The following is a 26,854-nucleotide window of genomic DNA, read 5'->3' as shown; positions in this document are numbered from 1 at the left end:
AGCATCATCTTCCAGGATTTGAAATAGCTCAATTGGAATTCCATCACCTCCACTAGCTTTGTTCATAGAGATGCTTCCTAAGGCCCACTTGACTTCACATTCCAGGATGTCTGGCTCTAGGTGAGTGATCACACCATCATGGTTATCTGGGTTGTGAAGATCTTTTTTGTATAGTTCTTCTGTGTATTCTTGCCACCTCATCTTAATGTCTTCTACTTCTTTTAGGTCAATACAATTTCTGTCCTTTGTTGGGCCCATAATTGCATGAAATGTTCCCTTAGTATTTCTAATTTTGCTGAAGAGCTCTCTAGTCTTTCCCATTTTATTGTTTTCCTCTATTTCTTGGCATTGATCACTGAGGAAGGCTTTCTTATCTCTCCTTGCTATTCTTTGGAACTCTGCATTCAAATGGGTATATCTTTCCTTTTCTCCTTTGCCTTTATCTTCTCTTCTTTTAACAATTATTTGCAAGGCCTCCTCAGACAACCATTTTTCCTTTTTTGCATTTCTTTTTCTTGGAGATATTCTTGATCACTGCCTCTTATACAATGTCACGAAACTCTGTCCATAGTTCTTCAGGCACCCTGTCTATCAGATCTAATTCCTTGAATCTATTTGTCACATTCACTGTATAATAGTAAGGGATTTGATTTAGGTCATACCTGGAATGGTCTAGTGGTTTTCCCTACTTTCCTCAATTTAAGTCTGAATTTTGCAGTAAGGAGTTCATGATCTGAGCAACAGTCTTATGGCTCCTTGTCTTGTTTTGGCTGACTCTATAGAGCTTCTCCATCTTTGGCTGAAAAGGATATATCAATTTGAATTTGGTATTGACTGTCTGGTGATGTCCATGTGTAGAGTCTTCTCTTCTGTTGTTGGAAGAGGGTTTTTGCTATGACCAGTGTGTTCTTTTGGCAAAATTCTGTTAGACTTTGCCCTGCTTCATTTTGTAATCCAAAGCCAAACTTATCTTTACTCCAGGTATCTCTTGATTCCTACTTTGGCTTTCCAGTCCCCTATGATGAAGTACACATCTTTTTTTGGTGTTAGTTCTAGAAGATCTTGTAGGTTGTCATAGAACCATTCAACTTCAGCTTCTTTGAAGTTGAGGCATAGACCCGAATTACTGTGATACTGAATGGTTTGCCTTGGAATGGAATAGAAATCATTCTGTCATTTTTGAGATTGTGTTTTGGACTCATTTGTTGACTTATGATGGCTACTCCATTTCTTCTAAGGGATTCTTGCTCACAGTATTAGATATAATTGTCATCTGAGTTAAATTTGCCCATTCCAGTCCATTTTAGTTCACTGATTCCTAAAATGTTGATGTTTACGCTCACCATCTCCTGTTTGACCACTTCCAATTTAGTTTGATTCATGGACCTAACATTCCAGGTTCCTGTGCAATATTGTTCTTTACAGCATCGGACTTGACTTCCATCACCAGTCAGCAGGTGGATTCTCTACCAATAGTTCCACCTGAGAATCCCCTTACTGTATCTATAGTAGTGCAAAAATTTTTCAAAAATTGAAAAGAATAAATGAGAAAATCATACACCCATATGTATAGGTACAGTGAGGGGCTTCCCAGGTGGCACTAGTGGTAAAGAATTTGCCTGCCAATTTTGGAAACATGAGTCTGATCCCTGGGGTAGGAAGACCCCCTGTAGGAGGAAATGGCAAACCACTCTAGTATTCTTGCCTGGAGAATCCATGGACAGGGGAGCCTGGCAGACTACATCCCTGGGGCTCAAAGAATCAGAGTGACTGAGTGACTGAGCATACATACACACATAGATACAATGATGCCTGAAGATGGCATTGAATTGCTGCAATCTCATGATAAAACCTGAAGGATGAAGAGCTGAGTCTTCTGGATGAGCCAAGAAAGTGGTTTCTCAAAAGGGAAACTACTCCTAGTGAGGACACTATGAAGACTTTTGAAATCACAACCAAGGATTTAGAATATTAAATAAACTTAGTTGATAATGCAGTGACAGTGTTTGAGAGGATTGACTTCCAATTTTGAAAGAAGTTCTACTATCAGTAAGTACTATCAAATAGCATTGCATGCCCCAGAGAAATAATTCATGAAAGGAAGAGTCGACCAATGTGGCAGACTTCATCATTTTCTTAAGAAATTGCTTCGGCACGCCAACCTTCAACAGACATCAACATCAAGGAGTACCCTCTATCAGCAAAAAAGATTACAATTCATTGAAAGCTCAAGTGTTTGGGTTGATATTTCTAAAGAAGGGAAATGAAAAGCAAAGGAGAAAAGGAAAGATATACCCGTTTTAATGCAGAGTTCCAAAGAATAACAAGCAGAGAGAAGAAAGCCTTCCTGAATGATCAATGCAAAGAAATAGAGGAAAACAATAAAATGGGAAAGACTAGAGATCTCTTCAAAATAATTAGAGATACCAAGGGAACATTTCATGCAAAGATGGGCTCGATAAAGGACAGAAATTGTAGAGACCTAACAGAGGCAGAAGATATTAAGACAAGGTGGCAAGGATACACAGAAGAATACAAAAAAGATCTTCATGACCCAGATAATCACGATGGTGTGATCACTCACCTAGAGCCAGACATCCTGGAATGTGAAGTCAAGTGGGCCTTAGGAAGCATCACTATGAACAAAGCTAATGGAGGTAATGGAATTCCAATTGAGCTATTTCAAATCCTGGAAGATGATGCTGTGAAAGTGCTGCACTCAATATGCCAGCAAATTTGGAAAACTCAGCAGTGACCACAGGACTGGAAAAGGTCAGTTTTCATTCCAATCCCAAAGGAAGGCAATGCCAAAGAATGGTCAAACTACTACACAATTGCACTCATCTCACATGCTAGTAAAGTAATGCTCAAAATTCTCCAAGCCAGGCTTCAGCAATCTGTGAACCATGAACTTCCAGATGTTCAAGCTGGTTTTAGAAAAGGCAGAGGAACCAGAAATCAAATTGCCAACATCCGCTGGACCATCGATAAAGCAAGAGAATTCCAGAAAACAATCTATTTCTGCTTTATTGACTATGCCAAAGCTTTTGTCTGTCTGGATGACAATAAACTGTGGAAAATTCTGAAAGAGATGGAAATACCAGACCACCTGACCTGCCTCTTGAGAAACCTATATGTAGGTCAGGAAGCAACAGTTAGAACTGGACATGGAACAAAAGACTGGTTCCAAATAGAAAAAGGAGTACGTCAAGGCTGTATATTGTCACCCTGATTATTCAACTTATATGCAGAGCACACCATGAGAAATGCTGGGCTGGATGAAGCACAAGCTGGGATCAAGATTGCTGGGAGAAATATCAATAACAGATATGCAGATGACACTACCCTTATGGCAGAAAGTGAAGAAAAACTAAGGAGCCACTTGATGAAAGTGAAAGAGGAGAGTGAAAAAGTTGGCTTAAAGTTCAACATTCTTAAAACTAAGATCATGGCATCTGGTCCCATTACTTCATGGCAAATGGGGAAACAGTGGAAACAGTGGCTGACTTTATTTTGGGGGGCTCCAAAATCACTGCAGATAGTGACCGCAGCCACGAAATTAAAAGACTGTTACTCCATGAAAGGAAAGTTATGACTGGCCTACACAGATAATTGAAAAGCAGAGACCTTGTCAACAAAGGTCCGTCTAGTCAACGCTATGGTTTTTCCAGTGGTAATGTATATATGTGAGAGTTGGACTATAAACAAAGCTGAGCACAGAAGAATTGATGCTTTTGAACTGTGGTGTTGGAGAAGACTCTTGAGAGTCCCTTGAACTGCAAGGAGATCCAACCAGTCCATCCTAAAGGAGATCAGTCCTGGGTGTTCATTCGAAGGACTCATGTTGAAGCTGAAACTCCAATACTTTGGCTACCTGATGGGAAGAACTGACTCATTTGAAAAGACCCTGATGCTGGGAAAGATTGAGGGCAAGAGGAGAAGGGGACAACAGAGGATGAGATAGTTGGATGGCATCGCTGACTCAATGGACATGGGTTTGAGTGGACTCTGGGAATTGGTGATGGACAATGAGACCTGGCGTGCTGTGGTTCATGGTTTTGCAAAGAATCGGACACGACTGAGTGACTGAAGTGAATCAAAGCAAGAAATTATTTTTTAATTAAGGGACAGAGATTGTACGTTTTAAGACAAAATGTAATTACACACTTACTACAGTGTAAACAGGAGAAGGCAATGGCACCCCACTCCAGTACTCTTGCCTGGAAAATCCCATGGACGGAGGAGCCTGGTAGGCTGCAGTCCATGGGGTCGCTAAGAGTCAGAAACGACTGAGTGACTTCACTTTGACTTTTCACTTTCATGCATCGGAGGAGGAAATGGCAACCCACTCCAGTGTTCTTGCCTGGAGAATCCCATGGACAGAGGAGCCTGGTGGGCTGCCGTCTATGGGGTCACACAGAGTTGGACATGACTGAAGTGACTTAGCAGCAGCAACAGTGTAAACAAAACTTTTATACCTACTGAAAAATCAAAAAAATTCATGTGACTCACTTTAGTGCCATGTTTTCTTTATTGTGATGGAATAAAACCAAATCTGAAATATCTGAGGTGCAAACTGCTAATGGATGCATACTTCCATGGTGAAATGGCAAAGAAAAGGTTCAAAGTGGCTTTTCTTCAAAGAATAACTCTTATGGAGAAGCCAAGAGATATAAAGAGGCATATAGATAGATCTTAGGATACTGGCAATATTTTGTACCAAACTTATGTAATAAGATTGCCTATTCAGTTCTTTAATTTATGTGTGTGCACTCTTCATGTATTACATAACTCATTGCACAAATCTTAAGTCATCAGATTATGTCATTATTCTGATGAAACTCTTTATATCTCTCTTGAAAGTGAAAGTCACTCGATCGTTTCTGACTCTTTGCAACCCCATGGACTGTAGCCCGCCAGGTTCCTCTGTCTATGGAATTCTCTGGGCAAGAACACTGGTGTGGGAATCCATTCTCTCCTTCAGAGCATCTTCCCGACCCAGAGATCAAACCCAGGTCTCTTGCGTTAGCAGGCAGATTCTTTACCATCTGAGGCACCAGGGAAGCCCACTTAGAATACAAATTACTTTGGGTAGTAATTATCTTCCTTACTGAAGATCTTTCATTGTTTCTTCTTATTCCTGTCTGGCAGTGTTCTATACATAGGTTTGACTTTTAGTAGTTTCAATCTGCCCCTTTTTTCTGCTAAGATAGGTTCCAGTTCTGCAAAGGTGTTTTACTTCCTTTTTATCCTGACTTATCTCCTTCATTTCCTTGACTTCTCCTTTTGTGACCTTTTAGCTGGTCCATGCTACCTATTCATTTTACTCTATTTTCTAATGATTATTTTTGCTCCTTTCCCTCCTATTATATTCTGTTGTGAATGCAAACCAGTTTTGTGACATTTTTCTTTTGGATCATATACAATCCTCTACTTTAGTGACAGTGTTAAAAATAGTAACTCTAATAACAATAAATTAACTTGTACTTATCTTTTACTTCAACATTTTTTATCTTCCAGCCAGTATATAATATTAAGCACATTACATCTACTGCTTTGTTAATTTTTAACAATATTATTTTACTATCTTCACTCTAGTAGTGAATAATATAAACTCAAGGATTGATGAATTAAAGCCTACCCTGTGGCAGAATGTTTACACATACATTTGGAATCTCTGCTCCTAAACTCTTGTCTTTACTGCCACTCTGGTTAAATTATGTTTGAAATTGGAACTTCTGAAAATCCAACAGTCAGTCTGCTTATTACTAAGAAAGCTATTGTCCTAAAAATACTAAATATATATTATCAGATCCCTGTTTGCCCACTTTCTTTCTCCTTATAAATGGAATTTTTGATTTCTGTTTAGAGGCTAAAAACTGTTAGATTTTGGTCTTGAGGATGGTGTGAGAAAAGAATTATTCTGCCTTCCTCATTGAGTTAGTTACACCTGAACAATAGAGAGGGGCTTCCCTGTTGGCTTAGTGGCAAAGAATCTGCCTGCAGTGTAGGAGCCTTGGGAGACTTCTGGCTTTGATTCCTGGACCAGGAAAACCCCATGGAGGAAGACATGGCAATCTACTCTGGGATTCTTGCCTGGAGAATCCCGTGGACTGAGGACCCTGGCAGGCTACAGTCCACAGGGTCGAAAAGAGTCGGATGTAACTGAAGAGACTTAGCACAGACACACACAAACAAATGAGGTGCATAGAGGTGCCTTTTTCACTTTTTGTCTGGTTATCTAGTTGGTACAGCCTCTGAGTCATGTGCTTGAAGGTAAAATGTTTGGAGGCTCTTAGCTCTTTTTATACCAAGCAGATGTTTCATGAAGCCAACCTACATTTTGAAGCATGGCTGGATTTTTTTCAATCCAGATCCATTTGATCTACAATTAGTTCATCAGTTACTAGATCCCAGTGTAAGTGTGTCCTCAGTGATTGGGATTGCTAACTTTCTCTAAAGGTCCTACTTGGCATTTAAATAAAAATTTTGGAGACAATGCATTAGAGGCTACTAGGAGACAGCAACTTTGAATCAGAAGCTGATTCTTCCACCTAATGGAAATCTGGCTTTTCACTGCTTTCTCCTGGAGATTTACCTCTCTGTGTGCTTTATGTGAAAATGCTCTTTCCAGCCAGATTGTTAGCAACTTCAGAGCATGGTTCTGACTTTGATTTCTGTTGATTCCATTAAATAAATAGTTTAGTAATTTGTACTAAGTAAGCATTAAGTAACACCTCCGGGGAAAATTCTTTCTCTTTCTTCTGTTCTTAATTTCTCCTAAATGTTAGCAATGAATTCAGAATATAGCATGAATACGGAAAACATTCCTTAATTATTAGTAGAATAGAATAGAGGGGGGAAAATTGCTGAAAGGAAAAACTCTATGTAAATTACTTACAAAATTAGCTGTTTAGCAAGCATAAGTTAGGATACACAATCTGAAATGTGTCAAATGTAAAATATGCCAATAGCCATTGCTGATGAAACAAAATATTTGGAAATTTAAGTTATCCATATTATTCAGTAATATTCATGGCAAATTTATTTGACCTGCTTGTTATTTTGTCAAATCATATAATAATTCAAGTATGAGGAAGATAAAAACATTATTCTTCAAATTGTTAACTATTTTCAGTGTTGATGAAATGCTACTTAATGCACTTGTCAAACAAACAGAAAGTGCAATATTGTAAATTGATAATATCACAGTCTGTTCTCACTTTTTAGATATTTAGCTGTTGATGCTTCATAGGAAGAAATGTCATTTAAAAAATTCATTGGTTTACAGAGAGTTCATGTGGAAATTTGCAGACATTCTGGCCTATTTATAAAATAATTCAGATGTGGTGATAATAACTATTTGCCTGTGATAATATAAAGACAGTATTTCTTTGATGGTTTGCCAACTTTTCAGTTGTATTGGAAAAATTGCTTTCTTTCAAAAAATGATTTCTTTTAAAGTATTGGAGGCCTCATATATAAGTGATATGACCAAACCACTGCATTTGAAAATTAAATTAATTATCATGGATCTGTTATACATGAGCAGTACTAAGACACTTAGGTAATTAAAATTCATCCATAAGTAAGGTATGATAACCTCCACAGTATATCTGTGTATAGTCAAGAGCCATAAATGACATGGGAATGGAGCCTTAATATGCCCTGGGTACCTGATATATTTCAAATTCTACACTAGGAAGAATGGCAGTCACAAAGAAATAGTAATTATGACACTTTTATGAAGTTTAAAACAATATAAATAATTGTGAGTTGTTTGCACATTCCACATTTTAAACTTCCAGATTCAGGCTAGACTCAAGAAAGAGTGGAATTAGAGTGAGAGGATTACACTTTGGGAAGGAAGATGAGTTGTGTATTCGTCATCACTGTATCTTTACTTATTTACATGGAATTCATGTGTGAGTTTTGTATCTACATCAAGAAGTGTAATTTATTATTTTCAGAACTGTTTACTGTTTTTTAATATTGGGGATAGCAATTTAATATTGCTTAAGATCTGTACCCTTTGTATAGATACCAAGAGTCATTTGTTTAATGAAAAAAGAAGTCTTCACTTGTTTTAAAAACATTCTCTTACCTCATTTTCTGTAATCATACAGTATTTTATCTGTGGAAGACTAATATGTATGCTGAGCACATCAGGAGAAATGCTGGGCTGGATGAGTTACAAGTTGGAATCCAGACAGGCAGGAGAAACATCAACAACCTCAGATATGCAGATGATACCACTCTAATGGCAGAAAGTGAACAGGAACTAAAGAGCCTCTTGAGGGTGAAGGAGGAGAATAAAAAGCTGGCTTAAAACTAAATATTAAAAAAAAATAATAAAAACAAAACTAAGATTGTGGCATCCAGCTCCATTGCTTCATGGCAAATAGAGGGGGAAAAGGTGGAAGCAGTGACAGATTTCCTCTTCTTCAACTCTAAAATTACAGTGGATTGTGACTGCAACCATGAAATCAGAAGACAGTTGCTTTTTGATAGGAAAGCTTTGAAAATCTAGACAGTGTGTTGACAAGCAGAGACATCACTCTACCGACAAAAGTCTGTATAGTCAAAGCTATGTTCTTCCCACTGGTCATGTATGGTTGTGAGAGCTGAACTGTAAAGAAGGCAGAACACCAAAGAATTGATGCCTTTGAACTGTGGTGCTGGAGAAAACTCCTGAAAGTCCCTTGGACAGCAAGGAGATCAAACCAGTCAATCTTAAGGGAGATCACCCTTGAATACTCGTTGGAAGGACTGATGCAGAAGCTGAAATTCCAGTATTTTTGTCATCTGGTGTGAACAGCTAACTGAGTGGAAAAGTCCCTGATGCTGGGAAAGATTGAGGGCAAATGACAAGAGGGTGCCAGAGGATGAGATGGCTGGATGAGATCACTGATGCAATGGACACGAACTTGGTCAAACTTCAGGAGATGGTATGGGACAGAGAGGCCTGGTGTGCTGTAGTCCATGAGATTGCAAGAAGTCAGACATGACTGGGAGACTGAAAAACAAAAATCCTTCCCTGGGAGAACACACTGTAAGAAATGATTTGCTTAATAGTGACTACAATTTGGATGCCTAGTAGGCAATAGATTAGACTGAATCTATTATCTTCCCTGCCAAGCTAGCTTCTCCTACTTTCACTGTTTAGTTAATTAATGTCTCCATGTGGTCAGTCAGCCTCCAGGAATCTGGAGATAGTCTAGGCACTGTGTTCTTTTGTTGTTCACAGTTTTTCACCAAATCATGTAAATTGTACATTTTCACCTTTTATGAATCTGTCCCTTCCTCTCCAACCCCATGTTTGAGCTTTTGTCCATGCCCTCCTCATCTCTTTGGGTTAATGAAATGTCCTATAGTCACCCATCTGTCATTATGCTGCCCTGCATAATGGCTTTATGTCATCAGCTGATAAATTAGAAAATCATTAAATTGTCCATAAAATGTCCTTAAGACCATACATAACTTGGTTCCTGCTTCTCCCTTTCATCTGGTCTTTTCCTAGGCATTCACCTTGAACCTTAACATTCCAAAGTTTCAAAAGCATACAGCTTCTGACTCAAACCAGGCTATTTGCTACCTGCTCTATTACTGTTGTTATTTGCTTTAAGTTATCCCTACCTCTGACTTTCCTTCACCACACCCCTCCCCTGGCTGACACACTCATTTTTCAACACTCAGATCAAATAAGTAACATCGATAACCCTCTTTTGTGTGTCCTATATACACATAGGTCTTTCACAGTACACATGACACTTTATTACATACATCTGGTTACTTGTCGGTTTTGCCATGATAGAACGAAAGCCATTAAAGTGTAGATCCTCTGCTTTATAAATCTTTGTATCTTCAGAAATGTGCAAAGTTTTAGAAAAAGATACATATATGCTTATTGGATCAATTAAGTAAGTAACAAAAGTTAATACCTGAGTTTTCAATAAGTATTTCAGGTGGGAGTCATATTTTTGGATTACTGTTGAGAGACACTGTCTGGAAATAAAAAAGAGCTTTGTTTAAAATTGAGTGGGAAAACATTAAATTTAGCAAGTTTATCACAAGTATTGTTTTGCCCATGATTCTATAGCAAATGTGGCTTAAGGATTTCTGTTGATGTAATTTTAAATATCATTTTGCATGTCTTCCTTAAAACCTCTGTATAACTTGATAGGCTACAAGCATATTTAAAAACCTTAAAACTCCAAAGAAATTTTTGACATCTTAAGCAAGCCTCTCAAAGGCTGTTCATTATAAGAAACTACTTTTAATTCAAAATGTCAGTTGCAAAGGGATTCATAAGGAGATAATGACAGACACATCAAGAAATATTAAATATGCAAAAATTTGCAGAGAATTGCTTTCAGAATTAAGGACATATTTATCATAGGTGGTGTTGTATTTGATCCCAAACCTCTGAGTTTTTCCTGGTATTTTTGCCTTTTTCCCTAAGCTCCTCTTATTGCTTCAGCTTTATCTCTTAGGTGGAATAGATGTGAGTTGAGCAGGGATTCTTCTGGCTTCACTATTCAAAATTATTTTCCCAAACTTTATTGACTTTCCCTTCCTATTTGTCTTGAAAACTCCTGAATTGAATCAAATAATGAAATGTATAACACAAATTCACAATGTTAAAAACACACCAATATATTTTATAGTAGCAGGTAGCCCTGTTCAATCCCCCGCCCAACTCTGAGTGTCTGCAGCCAACCCTGTCGCTACACAGGCACCTGCAGCTGGTCTTCACAGCTGGGTGTGTGTGTATATGTACACGACCAGCTCCAGCAGCAACTGCTGTCTGCCATTGGTCCCTATCTGGAGGCACGGCTGAGGATCACAACAGCCTCTGCAGCACTGCAGACCTCCCACAGCACTTGCCAAGGACCACATGGTTGTGGATGCCTTGGAACCCTGTGACCTGAGCTGAGCAGACTTTGTGTTTCTCCTCCCCTCCAGACCTGGAGTTGTCTCACAATTCTGTGCTTGGTGCCTTGCACCACTACACCCAGGGTCACAGCACATTTCAGGGTACCCTTGCCTGTGAGTGAAGGTCTTTCCATACTGAAGCCAGCTCATACAGTCTAGAAGAGGTGACTGCTGCTTCCTCTGTACAGACAGCTATGCAAGGCTGTGTGCAGTGAAAGTGTTAGTTGCTCAGTCATGTTCAACTCTTTGTGACCCCATGGACTGTGGCCTTCCAGGCTCCTCTGTCCTTGGGATTCTCCAGGCAAGAATACTGAAGGGAGTTGCCATTCCTTTTTCTGAGGGATCTTCCCCACCCAGGGATATAAGGCTATGGTGCTGCTGCTAAGTCGCTTCAGTCGTGTCCAACTCTGTGCGACCCCATAGACGACAGCCCACCAGGCTCCCTCGTCCCTGGGATTCTCCAGGCAAGAACACTGGAGTGGGTTGCCATTTCCTTCTCCAATGCATAAAAGTGAGAAGCAAAAGTGAAGTCGCTCAGTCGTGTCTGACTCAGCAATCCCATGCACTGCAGCCCACCAGGCTCCTCCATCCATGGGATTTTCCAGGCAAGAGTACTGGAGTGGGGTGCCATTGCCTTCTCCGAAGATCACAAAAAATCAGGGAAATATGACACCACCCAAAGAATACAGTAGACTTCCGGCAACTGACCCCAAAGAAATGGAGATAAAAGAATTGTCTGATTAAAGCACTCAAAATAATTGTTCTAAAGATGCTCAGAGAACCAAAAGGGAACACAGAAAAAGAATTTAGTGAATTTAGCATAACAATGCAAGAAACAAAATGAGAAATTCAGCAAAGAGAAAACACAAGAGTCAGATAGAAATGTTTGCGCTAAAGAATACAAGACTGAGCCGAAGAATTTGATAAACTTCCAAGCAGAAGACTCCTTAAACTTAAAGACAGATTTCTTGAAATCACCCAGTCAGAAGAACAACAAAAAGAAGAAAGGGAATGAAGAAATGTTGTCTGTCAACTACACTTCAATTAAAAATTACTGACAATGAAAAGTTAGTGAATAAATCCTATGGGTCTCACAGTCAGTTCAGTCACTCAGTTGTGTCTGACTCTTTGTGACCCCATGGACTGCAGCATGTCATTCCTGCATGCAGTTGTCATCACCAACTCCTGGCGCTTGCTCAAACTCATGTCCATCGATTGGGCGATGCCATCCAAACATCTCATCCTCTATCATCCCCTTCTTCTCCTGCCTTCAACCTTTCCTCACACAGGGTCTTTTCCAAAGAGTCACAGGCTCCTTTTGTTTCCCTGTGCCCCAGGTAGCATCCACCTACAAGTCACAGCCCTCCACCAAACAGTTCAGAACAAATATCTGACTCCCAGGGATTCCAGACTTTTTGAAGAATTTGTCCAATTTGGTGTTTCTCTCTGCATTTGTTGATGTGGTAGTTGTTGTCTTATAAATTTATTTTGAAACACAACCTTTGATTTAATACACCATTTTGATGGGGACCTATCTGAAGCATATAATTAGTAATACAATAATAATTTAGATTAAGTGATATAAAAAGTCCTCCTTGTTTTACCCATTCTATGATTTTATGGTATAAGGCTGAATACTGGGGGGAAAGAGAAAGACATGATATTTTAATGAAAGAATGTAGCCTTTGCAAATTGCAGACAGCATTAGTCTCACTCTTTCTACTAACAAACTGAGTGATCGGCCCTAGATAAGTTATTTAACCTTCCAGAAGTTCAGTTTCCTTGATTCCGAAGTAAGGTAGTATGTATTGTTATGAGGTTAAAGGGAGAATTAGATGAGATAATGTATGCAAAATGTACTAGAACTCCAGGAAGTGATAGCTATTATTAATAGTCACTAAAACAATTTTAACTCACTTTTATATCAGGCTGTGCTTTAGAGAATTTATGACACATACCTCCCACACTCCATTTTTTGCTCATTTAGCTCAGAACAACTTTAATTCCTGATAAACTCACCCTGTAGCACTGATACCTTCTCCCAGGTTAGCTTTTTGATATGTCTATTCTTTCAAATAATACATGCATATGTTGAGATATCAGACTCAATTAGGATATGCTCATTTGCTGTCACTTGAGTTTTCCAATTTGAATTCACTCTCCTTTGTTTATAATGTACCAATTATTTTCAAGGAGTTCCAGAAAGGAATTTAAAGCAGGAGATAGTGATTTTCAGTGTATGGAAATTCAGTGATACAAAGAGCTTAGTGACACACGCACAATCAAATTTACCAAATGAATGAGGGAAAAAAATCCTCGAAAATCTAATAACTGGTAGCAGAGAGATTTTTAAATGAATGTTAGATTGTTCTGGAAGGTGTTAGCAGCTCTTCAAATGTATCTGAATAGCTGTGAAGAATAGATAATTATTAACAGAATTTGCCAAAGGGAGATATCTATTAAAAGTACAATAGCTTCCACAGTATTAGTGAAAGGATAGTTTATACAATCAACTGAAAAATATTGTGATTTGGCACTTGAGAAATCAGTCAGAAAGTAGTCTTAGAACAGAAATGAAATGTCTTACCTGGATACTTTCCAGATATGCATAAATTCTAGAAGTTGGTTCAGATAAAACTGACTGTGGTCATCTTCATGCTGTAGATAGCAGGATATATTAATATTTATAGAGTGAAGAGGAATGAATCCCAGATAAAAATAGGTCCGTAACTTCCTGCTGTCATTTTATTCACCTCTTTTGATAACCCTCATTTATCATTTTAATATTTTGTTTTAAAGACCTTAGAAGACACTTCTTAACTGTAGAAGCATTCTTTTCAAAAGTAAAGTGGAAAGCTGCTCTTTGGTTGAGGATAAACCCCAAGGACAGTTGAAAAGCATCATGCCACTAACCAAGGTCAAATACAAATTTATCCCAGGAGGAAGGCAATTTTGACACCAGTTCTCCCATGCACATGTACGTTTTCTTTACATTTAGGCCTTGGATCCATGGCAGCATAGGACTTGACAGCTTGCCACATTGGCCAGCAGACACAGAACGGAATCCTCCATTTTTCAGATTTTCCATACCTTGCCACTAAACTGTCAGGGTAAGAGAACTTCCCGTCTCATGAACATTGAGTTATGCTAATGAAAGACAACTACTGATAGGTATAAATTGCAGGAGTTATCAGATGGCATTGTATTTTTCTCCCAAGATGAGCAGAAACTGCTCATCTTAAAATAGTAGCCCCCTGATCCACATCTCTGCATTCACACAGACGCACTCTCATCTTAACTCCTTGATCAACTCTTCTAAAATGGGCACCTATGAAAACCCTATGCAGGTCTGCAGAGGAAGCAAATATACCCCATCCTCTTTGCACTTTTTCATCACCCAGAGCCGTTAAGTTTTACAGCCCAGTGAGTCCCTTAGTGCCTGGAGTGCATATAATCTTGTATGTCAGTACGCACACAATCTAATTTTAAAACTGCCTGTTAGAGTTTCTGACAGAAAACATCAGAAGGAAAACCTTTACATGGCTTAAGGTCAACGGTAAATCAATTTTTATATTGGGTTGTTTTGTGAGGAAGAGGGAGGAAGCTAAGTAACATGGAAAGAATAAGGTCACTGCTATAAAAAAGGAAGGCTTTGTATTATTAGAAATGCTAAGGAACTTGGCAACATGAGGCTTACTGTATAGGAATTTACATCCAAGGTCTCTGGTTGATGAAATCTGAAAGTGTGATAGTGATTGAGACAATTTCTTTTTCTGCAGTAGATAAAGCTAAAGTTCAGGCATGGAAAGGACAGTAAAAGTGAAGGGAAAAAGAAATTTAAAGTCAAAATACAATAAGATTTGAACTGTAATGTTTGACATTTGCCTTATTTCAGAGACTTCCCTGGTGGCTCAGTTGTAAAGAATCAACCTGCAATGCAGGAGACATGGGAGATGTGGGTTTGATCCCTGGGTCAGGAAAATCCCCTGGAGGAGGAAATGGCAACCCAGTCCAGCATTCTTGCTAGGGAAAGCCCATGGACAGAGGAGCCTGGGGAGCTACAGTCCATAGGGTTGCAAAGAGTTGGACATGACTGAGCACACATGCACTTATTTTAGAAGTTAAAACCAAAGCAGCATGTAAATAATATGACATATTTGCATCTTTCGGTATAGCATAATCATATTCATTTAAAAGCTACTTTACTTGTCTTCCAGAGATACTTTTTGGGGCAGGGGAATTGTCCTTTTTCATACAGTCACTTAAAAGAAAAAAAAATTATCTAAAGGATCTCAAAGAGTTGGAGGGAAGTTTGAGCACGTATCCTTGGAATATATTGTGCAATTTACTTTTCTCCAAAGCTGAAAGCCATACCTTTGTTTTAGTAAAAACACTAAGGTATTTTTGTTCCATTTTTTTCATACAGAAATCTATTGCTTTAAATATTCTATGAAAGCTTCCTTGAGCTATAAGGAAATCTTAATTTTATGATTAATGTCTACAACGTTGGCAATACTTTTGATCAAACCCAAAAGATGTAAAGGAAGAAAATTAAAAAAAAAAGTTTCAGTCATTCGTGTCATTTTTAATAAAGACAGGAATTTTAAAATTTTGAAATCTAGGACGATTTCTAAAGAATATCAACCTGTTTTGTGAATAATCTCTTGGAACATGAATTAAATCATCATATATCAATATAATAGGAGTCAGTTTAAAATAAGAAAGCCATCATCTAAGTTGAATTGAGCTTTGTAATGCTTTTTACACTGAAAATAAACTCTGAAATATCTCCTGAACAGTGTTGGTGTCAGTAAACTTAATAAAATGATAGTGATCATTATAGTTCCAATATTACATAGAAACAATATTGTCAAGCCACTTTTATGTTAAGTAGAAAGAAAATTTAATTATTCACAATGTTTAGCATACAGCTGAAATTATGAAAATCATAGAGAATTTTGAGATAGAAGACCATTCACCATTCCTTTAGCATAAGTTTATAAAAGAAAAAGAATCATGGGCTATTTATTTTAAATATAGCCATTCAGACCATGAAGAAGGGTTGCAAACTGTTAAACTGTTTCAGTTATATCCAGTTATATTAAATTAATTAACATGCTTATCTAGTCCTGAAAGAAGATTTTATAAAACCAGGCAATTAGTTTTTATTTTCTTCAACTATAAGACTTTCAAGTGAAATTATAATCTAACCTACTTCATGGGTAATAAAAGTTCATAACAAAAAGTGTGATATATCAGAGTGCAACATATGCATCATGTTGACATAACACACCAGTGTCCAGACTCTAATATTTTCAATATCATGAGTAAGTTTTTGAAATTTATGAATGTCTTAACTAACGTTAGGGTGATCTAATGTTTAAGACTTTGCCTTCCAATGCAGGGGATGTCGATTTGATCCCTGATTGGAGAGCTAAGAGCCCACATGACTTGTGACCAAAAAACTGAAGAAACAAAAGTAATGCTGTAACAAATTCAATAAAGTCTTTAAAAATGGTCCACATCAAAAAAATCTTTAGGACTTTCCTAGTGGCTCAGCAGTAAAGAATCCGCATGCCAGTGCAGGAGATGGAGATTTGATCCCTGAACTGGGAAGATCCTGCACACCACAGAGCAACTAAGCCCATGCCCCGCAATTACTGAGCCTGTGCTCTAGAGCCTGGGAGCCACAACTGCTGAAGCTGTAATGCCCGAGAGTGCGTGCTCTGGATAATGAGAAGCCTGTGCACCAAAACTAGGGAGTAGCACCCACTTGCCACAGCCGGAGAAAAGCCCACGCAGCAGTGAAAACCCAGCACAACCAAAAATAAATAATATTATTTTTAACAGTTTTAAAAAAGACTACAATATCATATAGTCTAACATGCTATAGTTTTTGCTTTGGTGCTGTTATGAATTGATACATGTACAGCGCTAATAACAGTGCCTGACACCTAATATATACTTAATGTGGTTAATTATCATTAAATATCCTGTCATGGCCCAGGCTTTGGGATATGTGGATACAGCTGTGGAAAACAAAACAAAGCCAAAAAAACATAAAGGTAGAATTTTGACTAATTGCTCTGACACCCACATCTAAAACGTTTGAGTATAGTCTGTAAATTCTCAGTGGAGACTCACTGACTGGTCTCTGCTTACTAGTTCCATGAATGTGACCTGAGAAAGGTCACGAGCTCCTTGGGATTCAGTGTCCTTATTGACACATGGAATTGTTGTAAATGGTAAATGTAATGTAAATGTTAAAGTTTCAGATATAAAATATATGTTCAGTACATATTATATCAAAGTAGTGGAGTTATATGCATTTAAGAATAAACCTTAGGGCTTCCCTTGTGGCTCGGATGGTAAAGCATCTGCCTACAATGCAGGAGACCCCGGTTCGATCCCTGAGTTGGGAAGTTCCCTTGGAGAAGGAAATGGCAACCCACTCCAGTATTTTTGCCTGGAAAATCCCATGGATGGAGGAGCCCAGTAGGCTATAGTCCATGGGGTCGCAAAGAGTCAGACACGACTGAGCGACTTCACTTCACTTCAAGAATAAACCTTAATTTACATGAAACTGAAATATTAGTGATTTGTGAATTACTACCAGTGACATTCTTTTTAGCAATTATTCAGCTTCTAAATAAGAGTAGGAGTTAGAATTATACATTTTCTCCTCCCCCTGTTGAAATGAAGTATGATAATTTCAGCTTTTTCATCAGCACCAAGGACAATTTGAAGATGTTTATGATTATTAATATTAAGGATATTAGTTACTTTATAATGCTTCTTTGTGGAGATTTCAGATGCATAGCCCTGGAGCCGTCAATGCCATCTGAGTTGAGTATGAGTTCCAAAAGATATTTCTAAACAACTCTCTTTTGGCCTCATTATGTTATGTTCCACATAGATATACTGCAAACTAATGCACTACCTGACACTTTTTATGATGAAGCACCCCAAACTAGAAACAAAAGTCATGCCTTGGAAATCTGTTATCTGAAGTAGATGACAGGGTGATGGGAGTTTTGCTTAAAGTAGGTAACTGGAAGATTCCATAGATAAAAACTGCTAAAATATCAAAGTTTACTGCATACTGTGCAATTTAGGTTTGATGTAACTCAAGACATCACACAGGGAATAAAATTTATATCTAACAGCATGAAGCTGTCATTAAAGCACAGTAATTCCTTTCTAAGGAGTTTTATTATATATATTATAAATACTAATCTGTCCTGATTTAAACTGTGTTGATATTACCATTGTCTTCAAATGGAGCAAGAGTTGTGTTTTTTTGCTTCCTTCAATGGTTTCCCCATCACATATTCTGTCCCATTCATTTACTAGTGGATTCTTGTATGAATAGGATAACATTAATAAGTTACTCATAAATGACTTTTCAAGAGACCACTTGATTTATTATACTGAGGTTGCAGTACGCTGTACCTATAATTGCTTTAGTCCAAATTGTTAATAGACATATATTTCATTATGTTTAAGTAAATATACTCAAATATTAAGCCATGTAATCCCAAAATGGCAACAATCCATAAGGATGGGAACACTGTCCTTAAAGAACCCATTTGCTAACTGATGCCAATGCTAAGAAAGTCTCACCTTTCGAGATAATGTTCCTGGAGTGTCTCTCTTTTTCTGTAGATGAAGTTGAATAACCGATTTATTTTTCTGAAATACTCTGTGGCTTCCCAAATAGTGATCACTGAAAGAGAAAAAAAAATGAACATAATTATTCTCTTACTATTCCCCCAGTGTATGTTTTCCTCCCTGACTCTATGTCATTTTATTTTAAGAACTTACTCTGATAAAAGTTTAAATATATCTGTACTTTTCTGTCTTTCTACCTCCCTATCATGGTTTTCCAGGTGGCTCAGTGGTAAAGAATCTGCCTGCCAATGTAGGAGACATGGGTTTGATTCCTGGGTCAGAAAGATCCCTCCTGGAGGAGGAAATGGCAGCCCACTCCAGTATTCTTGCTTGGTAACTCCCTGGACAGAAGAGCCTGGCTACAGTTCATAGAATTGCAAGGAGTAGGACACCCGAATGACTGTGCCTTAACTATCTGTCTATCTGTCTCTCTATACATCTATATCTCTATAGATTCTCTCTATACATCTATATCTCTATAGATGTATAGAGACATGTCTCCTCATATTCAGTTTTAAAGACAAGATATACTTATTTTCAAATTCATTGTTAGAAAAAATGACTAGACACCTTTAGAATGGATATGATAAAGAATCCGTATTCAGAGTTAGTTTTATCCGGCCATCTCAAAGCTGACCACAGCATGCTTCTGGGAGGTCTAACTGATGCCACAAAATGTATGAGGGGATCACTGTAACAAGGAAGCAGAGTCATGTGGTAGAAATATCACAAGAGTAGAGACAGATGTACTAGCTCCTTGACCTTAGGCCAGTTAAACTATCTGAAACACAATATTTTTGTTTTAGAGTTGGGATATTAATGTCTATGTCAAAGGCTTGACAAGCAGATTAAATAAAAAATATTACACATTTCAGACATTTTTAATGGTGTAATTGTATTTTGTTTTCCTCCCTTCCTTGCTTCCTTCCTTCCATCCTTCCTTCCTTTCTTTCTCTCTCTCTAAATATTTCCTAATCATAGGTGGAATAATGAACAAAACAACCTATTGCTATCCATCAGTTCAGTCAGTCACTCAGTCGTCTCTGACTTGTATAGGGCTCTTATATTGTTCCTTGGATTGTTTCTACTGTGAATTTAGACATAAGACATGGCCAGTGTATTCCCTGAGTTTCTGGAATCATTGATTTCTGCCTTCCTCCAAGGGCTATTCTCATATTCTATCACATATATTTAGGTTCCTCTTTTCAATTCCTCCAACCCCAACTCTTTTTTTTTTTTTTTCATGCTTCAGTTCAGTTCAGTTCAGTCACTCAGTGGTGTCCCACTCTTTGCAACCCCATGAATTGCAGCATGCCAGGCCTTCCTGTCCATCACCAACTCCTGGAGTTCACTCAGACTCATGTCCATCGAGTCAGTGATATCATCCAGCCATCTCATCCTCTGTCATCCCCTTCTCCTCCTGCCCCCAGTCCCTCCCAGCATCAGAATCTTTTTCAATGAGTCAACTCTTTGCATGAGGTGGCCAAAGTACTGGAGTTTCAGCTTCAGCATCATTCCTTCCAAAGAAATCCCAGGGCTGATCTCCTACCAAGGGACTCTCAAGGGTCTTCTCCAACACCGCAGTTCAAAAGCATCAATTCTTCAGCGTTCATCTTCCTTCACAGTCCAACTCTCACATCCATACATGACCACTGGAAAAACCATAGCCTTGACTAGACGGACCTTTGCTGGCAAAGTAATGTCTCTGCTTTTCAATAAGCTATCTAGGTTGGTCATAACTTTTCTTCCAAGGACTAAGCGTCTTTTAATTTCATGGCTGCTGTCACCATCTTCAGTGATTTTGGAGCCCCCCCAAAAATAAAGTGTGTCACTGTTTCCACTGTTTCCCTATCTATTTCATGCTTAGAGTTCTGAAGTTCCTCTGAAGTTCCTCTTCCTATTTTGGGAACCACTTTAAGAGTGGTGACCCATCTTGCTTTCAAAGCTTCCTTTCCTCAGTATGTTGAAGTCTGGGCCCTGGATCCCAGTGCAGTGAATTCAGCCTCAGATATGGCTACTGCTTTCTTGAACTGCCTATTTCACCCACTTGTATATATGTCCCAGAGAAGCAATGGCACCCCACTCCAGTACTCTTGCCTGGAAAATCCCATGGACAGAGGAACCTGGTGGGCTTCAGTCCATGGGGTCGTGAAGAGTGGGACACGACTGAGCAACTTCACTTTCCCTTTTCACTTTAATGCATTGTAGAAGGAAATGGCAACCCACTCCAGTGTTCTTGCCTTGAGAATCCCAGGGATGGGGTAGCCTGATGGGCTGCTGTCTATGGGGTCGCACAGAGTCGGACATGACTGAAGCGACTTAGCAGTACATACATCCCTCACTAGGGTTGCCAGAGAAAATAGATGACCAATAAACATGAATTTCAGATAACAATGAATAAACATTTTTAGTCTAAGTATGTTTCAAACATACACTAAGAAAAATGGAAATTTTTGAAATTCGAATTTAACTGAAAATTCTGTATATTATTTGCTAAATGTGTCAGTTCAACCCCCTTCTAAAAGTCAGCCCTAGTTCTTCCCTTATCTTTGCCTCAAGTGTGGTGAGGAGAGGGGTAAGATCTGGGTAATTTTCAGATTTTGGGAGGAATTTTTTCCCCTATAAATTTTCTTTTGTTTTTTAAAAAGGTTATGTTATAGGAATATATTCTCAGGGAAAACATTTGAATTATACTAAATTGTGCACAATAAAAAAGACCTTAAAATTATCCTCTTTCCTTTTGTCCAAAGCAATAGTTAACAAGAGTTTATTGCACTTAAATAAAAAAAAGAAAGAAAATAGGCTGAGATAAATGATCAAGCACACATACATTTATGTTAAAAATAAGATCATTTTTATTTTAGCTGGGTCTCTAACTTGTAGCTAAATTTCTTTAATTTATTTTTGGACACTGCCTTTTTTGTTTCCGGCATGTCGCATGGTACTCAGGATCTTAATTTCCCAATCTGGGAATCAAACTCGTGCCCCCTGCAGTGGAAGCACAGAGTACCAAGCAATGGAACGTCAAGGAATTCTTGAGACTTTGCTTCTTGATCAGAAAATTTAAACTATTCTATTCATAGCAATACCATCTACTGTATTATTAAAGGTTTATATTAAACATATTTGTTTAAAAATTTTTCCCATTATTCTTTGGGATTATTTGAACCCTGAGTCTCTTTTCCCTCTATCTTTAGAGGCTTAGAAGACATAAATAATTTTAATCTTCTACTAGTTATCTATTTTTTTAGTAATACGTATCTTAAATCTTTTCCACTTCAACATCAATTTAATCATTATTTATATCACATTCTCAAATAAATCTTAGAGCTTAATATGACTTCATTTCTATTTCATAATATACAGTTGCCCAAGAAGAGATAATTTCAATTTTTTCCCAGATTATTTTATAATTTACTGGATGCAATAAAAATATAGTAGATCAGTTGATCCAAAAAGTTAGAAATGGGAATTATAAAAAAGATAATACAGTTTATTTTTAAACTAAAAATAGTTAAATAGCCTCTCAATAACCAAAGTCTTGAAGCTAGAATAAAGTTGGTGATATAGGATGAAGCATCTGTTGATTACAATTTTGTGTCTTCTGGCATAAAACAAATCTATAATTATCTTTAATTTTCAGCTCCAGTTTCCAACCTGAATGGAAAATTGATTTAGATTCCTGTGCTTATTACTATAATCTTTTGAAGTTGTTTTCTCCACACTTAATTCAGTAGTAGTGGTTTTAATGATCTATCTGGAATGTATTTGTTGAGTAAAGAGGGATTTACAGATCCAATTTTAGACATTTTTATCAATATAACAACAATTTGCCCAAATATTCTTAAATTAACAAGGACATTTTTTTTTTATCTCTGACCTTTTGTATTTAACACATGAACAATTTTCATAAATATCCGATGTTTCTGTACTCTAAATACTTCATGAATCCATATATTTATTCCTGTCCAGTACCAAATTGCTTCAATTATTTAACTTTCTATCATATTTTGAAGTTTGGAAATAAGGCACAACCCTGCGTCCAAGCAGTGGTGGCTGCGCCAGAGGGCCTAGAGGAGCTACTCCACGTTCAAGGTCAAGACAGGCGGCTGTGAGGAGATAGCCCTCATCCAAGGTAAGGACAGCGGCTGTGCTTTGGTGGAGCAGCCATGAAGAGATACACCATGTCCAAGGTAAGAGAAACCTAAGTAAGATGATAGGTGTTGCAAGAGGGCACCAGAGGGCAGACACACTGAAACCATAATCACAGAAAACTAGCCAATCTGATCACACAAACCACAGCCTTGATTAACTCAATGAAACTAAGCCATGCCGTGTGGGGCCACCCAAGATGGGAGGGTCATGGTGGAGAGGTCTGACAGAATGTGTTCCACTGGAGAAGGGAATAGAAAACCACTTCAGTATTCTTGCCTTGAAAACCCCATGAACAGTATGAAAAGGCAAAGAGATAGGACATTGAGAGATGAACTCCCCAGGTTGGTAGGTGCCCAATGTGCTACTGGAGATCAGTGGAGAAATAACTCCAGAAAGAATGAAGGGATGGAACCAAAGCAAAAACAACACCCAGTTGTGGATGAGACTGGTGATAGAAGCAAGGTTCAATGCTGTAAAGAGAAATATTGCATAGGAACCTGGAATGTTAGGCCCATGAATCAAGGCAAATTGGAAGTGTTCAAACAGGAGATGGCAGAGTGAATGTCGACATTCTAGGAATCAGCGAACTAAAATGGACCGGAATGGGTGAATTTAACTCAGATAACCGTTATATCTACTACAGTGGCCAGGAATCCCTTAGAAGAAATGGAGTAGCCATCATAGTCAACAAAAGAGTCTGAAATGCAGTTCAGTTCAGTTCAATCACTCAGTCGAGTGTGACTCTGCGACCCCATGAATCGCAGCACGCCAGGGCTCCCTGTCCATCACCAACTCCTGGAGTTCACTCAGACTCACGTCCATCAAGTCAGCGATGCCATCCAGCCATCTCATCCTCTGTGGCCCCCTTCTCCTCCTGCACCCAATCCCTCCCAGCATCAGAGTCTTTTCCAATGAGTCAACTCTTCGCATGAGGTGGCCAAAGTACTGAAATGCAGTACTTGGATGCAATCTCAAAAACGTCAGAGTTATCTCTGTTTGTTTCCAAGGCAAACCATTCAATATCACGGTAATCCAAGCCTATGCCCCAACCAGTAATGCTGAAGAAGCTGAAGTTGAACGATTCTATGAAGATCTACAAGACCTTTTAGAACTAATACCCAAAAAAGATGTCCTTTTCATTATAGGGGACTGGAATGCAAAAGTAGGAAGTCAAGAAACACCTGGAGTAACAGACAAATTTAGCCTTGGAGTATGGAATGAAGCAGGGCAAAGGCTAATAGAGTTTTGCCATAAGAATGCACTGGTCAAAAGAGACACTGATGTATGGAACAGTCTTATGGACTCTGTGGGAGAGGGAGAGGGTGGGAAGATTTGGGAGAATGGCACTGAAACATGTAAAATATCATGTATGAAAAGAGATGCCAGTCCAGGTTCAATGCATGATACTGGATGCTTGGGGCTAGTGCACTGGGACGACCCAGAGGGATGGTATGGGGAGGGAGGAGGGAGGAGGGTTCAGGATGGGGAGCACATGTATACCTGTGATGGATTCATTTTGATATTTGGCAAAACTAATACAATTATGTAAAGTTTAAAAAAGAAAAAAAAAAAGAATGCACTGGTCATAACAAACACCCCCTTCCAACAACACGAGAAAAGACTCTACACATGGACATCACCAGATGGTCAACACCGAAATCAGATTGATTATATTCTTTGGAGCCAAAGATGGAGAAGCTCTATACAGTCAGCAAAAACAAGACCAGGACCTGACTGTGGCTCAGATCATGAACTCCTTATTGCCAAATTCAGACTTAAATTGAAGAAAGTAGGAAAACAACTAGACCATTCAATTCAGTTCGGTTCAGTTCAGTCGCTCAGTCGTGTCCTACTCCTTGCGACCCCATGAATCAGCACGTCAGGCCTCCCTGTCCATCACCAACTCCCAGAGTTCACTCAGACTCACGTCCATTGAGTCAATGATGCCATCCAGCCATCTCAGCCTCTGTGGTTCCCTTCTTCTCCTGCCCCCAATCCCTCCCAGCATCAGAGTCTTTTCCAATGAGTCAACTCTTCGCATGAGGTGGCCAAAGTACTGGAGTTTCAGCTTTAGCATCATTCCTTCCAAAGAAATCCCAGGACTGATCTCCTTCAGAATGGACTGGTTGGATCTCCTTGCAGTCCAAGGGACTCTCAAGAGTCTTCTCCAACACCACAGTTCAAAAGCATCAATTCTTCAGCGCTCAGTCTTCTTCACAGTCCAACTCACACATCCATACATGACCACAGGAAAAACCATAGCCTTGACTAGACGGACCTTTGCTGGCAAAGTAATGTCTCTGCTTTTCAATATGTTATCTAGGTTGGCCATAACTTTTCTTCCAAGGAGTAGCATCTTTTAATTTCATGGCTGCACTCACCATTCAGATATGACCTAAATCAAATCCCTTATGATAATACAGTGGAAATGAGAAATAGACTTAAGGGACTAGACCTGATAGATTGCCTGATGAATTATGGAGGGAGGTTCATGACATTGTACAGGAGACAGGGATCAAGACCATCCCCATGGAAAAGAAATGCAAAACAAGCAAAATGGCTATCTGAGGACGCCTTACAAATAGCTGTGAAAAGAAGAGAAGCAAAAGCAAAGGAAAAAAGGAAAGATACAAGCATCTGAATGCAGAGTTCCAAAGAATAGCAAGGAGAGATAAGAAAGCCTTCCTCAACGATGAATATAAAGAAAAAGAGGAAAACAACAGAATGGGAAAGACTAGAGATCTCTTCAAGAAAATCAGAGATACCAAGGGAACATTTCATGCAAAGATGGGCTCGATAAAGGACAGAAATTGTATGGACCTAACAGAAGCAGAAGATATTAAGAAAAAGTGGCAAGAATAAACAAAAGAACTGTACAAAAAAGAGCTTCATGATCCAGATAATCACGATGGTGTGGTCACTCATATAGAGCCAGACATCCTGGAATGTGAAGTCAAGTGGGCCTTAGAAATCATCACTACGAACAAAGCTAGTGGAGGTGATGGAATTCCAGTTGAGCTATTTCAAATCCTGAAGGATGATGTTGTGAAAGTGCTGCACTCAATATGCCAGCAAATTTGGAAAACTCAGCAGTGACCACAGGACTGGAAAAGGTCAGTTTTCATTCCGATCCCAAAGAAAGGCAATGCCAAGGAATGCTCAAACTACCGCACAATTGCACTCATCTCACATTCTAGTAAAGTAATGCTCAAAATTCTCGAAGCCAGGCTTCAGCAGTACATGAACTGTGAACTTCTAGATGTTCGAGCTGGTATTAGAAAAGGCAGAGTAACCAGAGATCAAATTGCTAACATCGGCTGGATCATTGAAAAAGCAAGGAAGTTCCACAAAAACATCTATTTCTGCTTTATTGACTAATTCCAAAGCCTTTGACTGTGTGGATCACAATGAACTGTGGAAAATTCTGAAAGAGATGGGAATACCAGACCACCTGACCTGCCTCTTGAGAAACCTGTATCCAGGTCAGGAAGCAACAGTTAGAACTGGACATGGAACAACAGACTGGTTCCAAATAGGAAAAGGAGTACGTCAAGGCTGTATATTGTCACCCTGATTATTTAACTTCTATGCAGAGTACATCATGAGAAACGCTGGGCTGGAAGAAGCACAAGCTGGAATCAAGATTGCTGGGAGAAATATCAATCACCTCAGATATGCAGATGACACCACCCTTATGGCAGAAAGTGAAGAGGAACTAAAGAGCCTCTTGATGAAAGTGAAAGAGGAGAGTGAAAAATTTGGCTTAAAGCTTAACATTCAGAAAACGAAGATCATGGCATCTGATCCCATCACTTCATGGGAAATTGATGGGGAAACACTGGAAACAGTGTCAGACTTTTTTTTTTTTTTTTTTTTTTGAGTCCCAAAATCACTGCAGATGGTGATTGCAGCTATGAAATGAAAAGATGCTTACTCCTTAGAAAGAAAGTTATGACCAATCTAGATAGCATATTAAAAAACAGAGATATTACCGTGCCAACAAAGGTCCGTCTAGTCAAGGCTATGGTTTTTCCAGTGGTCATATATGGGTGTGAGAGTTGGACTCTGAAGAAAGCTGAGCGCTGAAGAATTG

The 26,854-nt window shown here is 38.7% G+C and overlaps 1 protein-coding gene across 4 annotated transcripts in view; it reads right to left on the bottom strand.

Annotated features, from left to right (window-relative positions):
• Positions 1-26,854, bottom strand: part of PIK3C2G (phosphatidylinositol-4-phosphate 3-kinase catalytic subunit type 2 gamma) — a 664,807-nt gene that overhangs the window by 372,987 nt on the left and 264,966 nt on the right. For all 4 annotated transcript variants that reach the window (XM_027541447.1, XM_027541446.1, XM_027541448.1 and 1 more), the window contains 3 exons: positions 18,559-18,661; positions 13,523-13,593; positions 9,942-10,005 (listed from right to left, as the gene is read on the bottom strand). In XM_027541447.1, the coding sequence (XP_027397248.1) occupies positions 9,942-10,005; positions 13,523-13,593; positions 18,559-18,661 (238 nt within the window). The remainder of the gene's footprint in view (positions 1-9,941; positions 10,006-13,522; positions 13,594-18,558; positions 18,662-26,854) is intronic.

Source organism: Bos indicus x Bos taurus, chromosome 5 (genome assembly GCF_003369695.1).
Source record: "Bos indicus x Bos taurus breed Angus x Brahman F1 hybrid chromosome 5, Bos_hybrid_MaternalHap_v2.0, whole genome shotgun sequence".
In the NCBI taxonomy this organism is placed as follows: Eukaryota; Metazoa; Chordata; class Mammalia; order Artiodactyla; family Bovidae; genus Bos; species Bos indicus x Bos taurus.
This window is presented reverse-complemented; position numbering and strand designations above follow the sequence as displayed.